This window comes from Limulus polyphemus, unplaced genomic scaffold (assembly GCF_000517525.1).
Source record: "Limulus polyphemus unplaced genomic scaffold, Limulus_polyphemus-2.1.2 Scaffold5458, whole genome shotgun sequence".
Taxonomy (NCBI): Eukaryota; Metazoa; Arthropoda; class Merostomata; order Xiphosura; family Limulidae; genus Limulus; species Limulus polyphemus.
The window spans coordinates 34,121-37,351 of NW_013671068.1; the positions used below are offsets into that span (position 1 = coordinate 34,121).

The 3,231-nt window shown below is 33.0% G+C and overlaps 1 protein-coding gene across 1 annotated transcript in view; it reads right to left on the reverse strand.

The window, feature by feature from the left end:
- LOC106472603 (TBC1 domain family member 2B-like) overlaps window positions 1–3,231 on the reverse strand; it is a 42,690-nt gene that overhangs the window by 27,038 nt on the left and 12,421 nt on the right. Inside the window, exon 5 of the mRNA XM_022401156.1 lies at window positions 915–1,080. Within this exon, the coding sequence (XP_022256864.1) occupies window positions 915–1,080 (166 nt within the window). The remainder of the gene's footprint in view (window positions 1–914; window positions 1,081–3,231) is intronic.

Below are 3,231 nucleotides of genomic sequence, written 5' to 3' on the forward strand. Positions count from 1 at the left end.
CATGTTGACCATCAGATTACGGTTCTCATGTGCACGATGCAGCATGTTGACCATTAGATTACGGACTTCATATTCACAGTGCAGCATGGTACATCTGTCTTTGAGTTAAGAATTTATGTTCTTAAAAAATGTTTGTACTGAACGCTTTAAAAAAAATAATATCAAAGTACCCAAATCTAATTATCATGCTTGGTTGATGAAATTATATTTATTATAAGATAATATATAATAATAATAAATAAACAAGTGATCACGAGAGGGCGCTTTAGCACAAACGAGAACCAAGTTTATTTGTTATTATTGTTGTTTTTAATGAAGGCATATATTAAAATTAGACCCATCAAACTTATGCGATACTTTTGGAAGTCCTAAAAACTTTCAGAAAATCACATATGAGCAACTCTATAGATAAACTTGACATTTCGCAATATGGCGTTGTTTACGTTTACTAATGGAAATGCAGTTATATATAATTGTTAGTAGGCTTAACAGTAACGCTACTGTATTCTGTTCTATGAAGTCGAAAGAAGAAAAGACAGGGAAAATACATGCGACATGAATAACACTATAAAATATTAATATATCAGTCTGAATATATAAATTTAAATGGGGAAAAAAAGAGCGGTTTGTATTTAAATGTTGGATGAGAATCAAAGCGCACAATCGCAAGCGAAAGCGGTATCAAAGAAAGAAACAAGCTAGCTCCAGATAATCCTGAATAATTTATAAACACGCAGTAGTCTTTTCTGTAGCTCTTTCGGGAATGGTGTTTTATTTGTGGGGCGACCTATCAGTCAAGGTCAAGGGAAAGGTTATGAACTCTCAGGTCAGGAAGCACCCTGACTTTACATTAGTATTCAAGTCCCTAACCTAATGATAAAAACAAACAATTAAAAAAAAAAGAAAAGAATCACCTTTTACAGGCTTGTTCGCCCAAATATTCCTTGCAGCCGATAACATGGTTTGTGTTTTCTGGACACTGGGTTTACTTTCAAGCTGAAGTGAATGAGTTCTAAATATCTTAGTTTTACCCTCGGCATTCTGGGCTCTTCTGATCATGGCCTGCATTTCTTGATCACTCTAAGAAACAAAAAGAAAAACATTTTGGTTTCATTAATTTTTCTACCTTAACCCTCGTTTCATGCCGCTCACTGACACTAGAGTCGTCATCTTATATGGAAAAAATGTTATGTTTTTAAATTGTTCCAACAGTCAGAATAAAGAAATAGGAAACAAAAAAGTGAACGAAATCACACATTTTCTGTGTAAAATAAATAGGTGATTCCAGCGGTAATTAGTGAAATTAATTACGATAATCATGATATCTTTCGTGTGACTCGTATGCTAATAGGGATCCCGTAAACAACCGAGTCGTCGATCCAAAAGCAATTTGGTGTATAAATAAGTTAGAGAAATTAGGGTTAAGGTAGAGGATTCACAAATAGCAGTTTACCCAGGAAAGAGTTTTTTTTTTGTGTGGTTCCTTGATGTCTAATTCTACTTTCCTGGACTTTCCAGACATAAGATAGGTAATCTGCATTCAAGTCATGGAAAATCGTTAACTTCTATACATTATTCATGTTCTCTAGTTTTGACTTTTATTTTTCAATCATATAAACTGACAGAAACTATACGACAAAACTCTACTTTGTATATACTGATTATATTTTACCGATCTTCCAGCTTGTAACCGAGTTTAATCTCTCGGCAGATTCCTCGTTTCTATGACGACTTCTTTTTGTCGCCATGACAACAGAATTGAGGTAACTCGATTGTGCCAAAGGTAACACAAACAAAGGTATCTTATTTTTTGTAACTAAACAAATTGAGCTGGGATAACTCAGTTTTTGTTTCTTTTCTATCCATGCTATAGTACACGGTATTTTGTTTTCCTAGGTAAACCGAGCTGTAGTCACTCGTCTTTTGTTCCTTAAGTAAACCGAGTTGTAATAACTCGTCTTTTTTTTTTTTTGAATAAATCAAGCTGTAATAAGTCGTATTTTGTTTCATAAGTAAACCAAGCTGCAATAACTCGTCTTTTGTTGTTGTTTTTTTTTTGAGTAAATCAAGCTGTAATAAGTCGTCTTTTGTTGTTGTTTTTTTGAGTAAATCAAGCTGTAATAAGTCGTCTTTTGTTTCCTAAGTAAACCAAGCTGTAAAAAGTCGTCTTTTGTTTCCTAAGTAAACCAAGCTGTAATAAGTCGTTTTTTGTTTTCTAAGTAAACCAAGCTGTAATAAGTCGTCTTTTATCTCTACTATAACCATGCTTTACTAACTTTTTATTGCTACATTGCTCTAGTGAATTGCTTTTGGTCCTTATAGTAACCCAGTTACTACAGCCTACTACAGCCTGGTTACTAACGACAAAACAATCTGTGTTTTGTCGTTAGTAACCAGGCTGTAGTATCTGTGTTTTGTCGTTAGAACTAAAGAAAACCTTCACGTTTTCGTAAAGAAATCAGGACATTTCGATCTTAATATGGCGTCATGACAACGAAAACGTATAATCATGTTGTCATGGTAAACATAAAGTTAAAAATCCACAAATCGACGATATCATAAACATGTATAAATATTTTAAAATAGCTGGAAAACAGACATTGTTAAGAATAAACAGAACCACCCCCCCAATCTAAATGTTTCGAATAAACAAAAACAGATAAGTAAAACAAGTAGAAATAACTGTGAAGATACGTTTAATCAAAATGGTGTAACATCTATCAAAGTTTTAGTAAACACTCGCTCAAGCACACGTGTTAGAGCTTCGATTAAATTTTTCAGTTAGTGCTATTGTTTAAGGAAACGAATATATAGTGATGGAAAATGACCCAAATCTGAAAGAAAAAAAAACAAACAAGAAATTAAATGATTTTAATAAATACATGTTAAGGACGAACACTTGTGAATCATGGGAATTCAGATCATAAGATTTATATATTTGCTGTTACGTATAAAGCTGCACAACAGGCTATCTATATTGTGCCCACTGCAAGTATCGAAACCCGATTTTTAGCGTTGTAAACCTTCAGATTTACCGTTTAGCCACCAGGGGCAGACAGTACGATAAATTTGAATTTTGATTAACGTAAAGCCTTAAATGAACTCAAAAATACACAATGTTAACTATTTTCTCATTTTCTTTCAAATCACCATTATTCACAAAAAAATAGTTTTTTTAAGACTGGAGAGTTTTAAATATTTGTTTGTTTGTTTTGAATTTCGCGCAAAGCT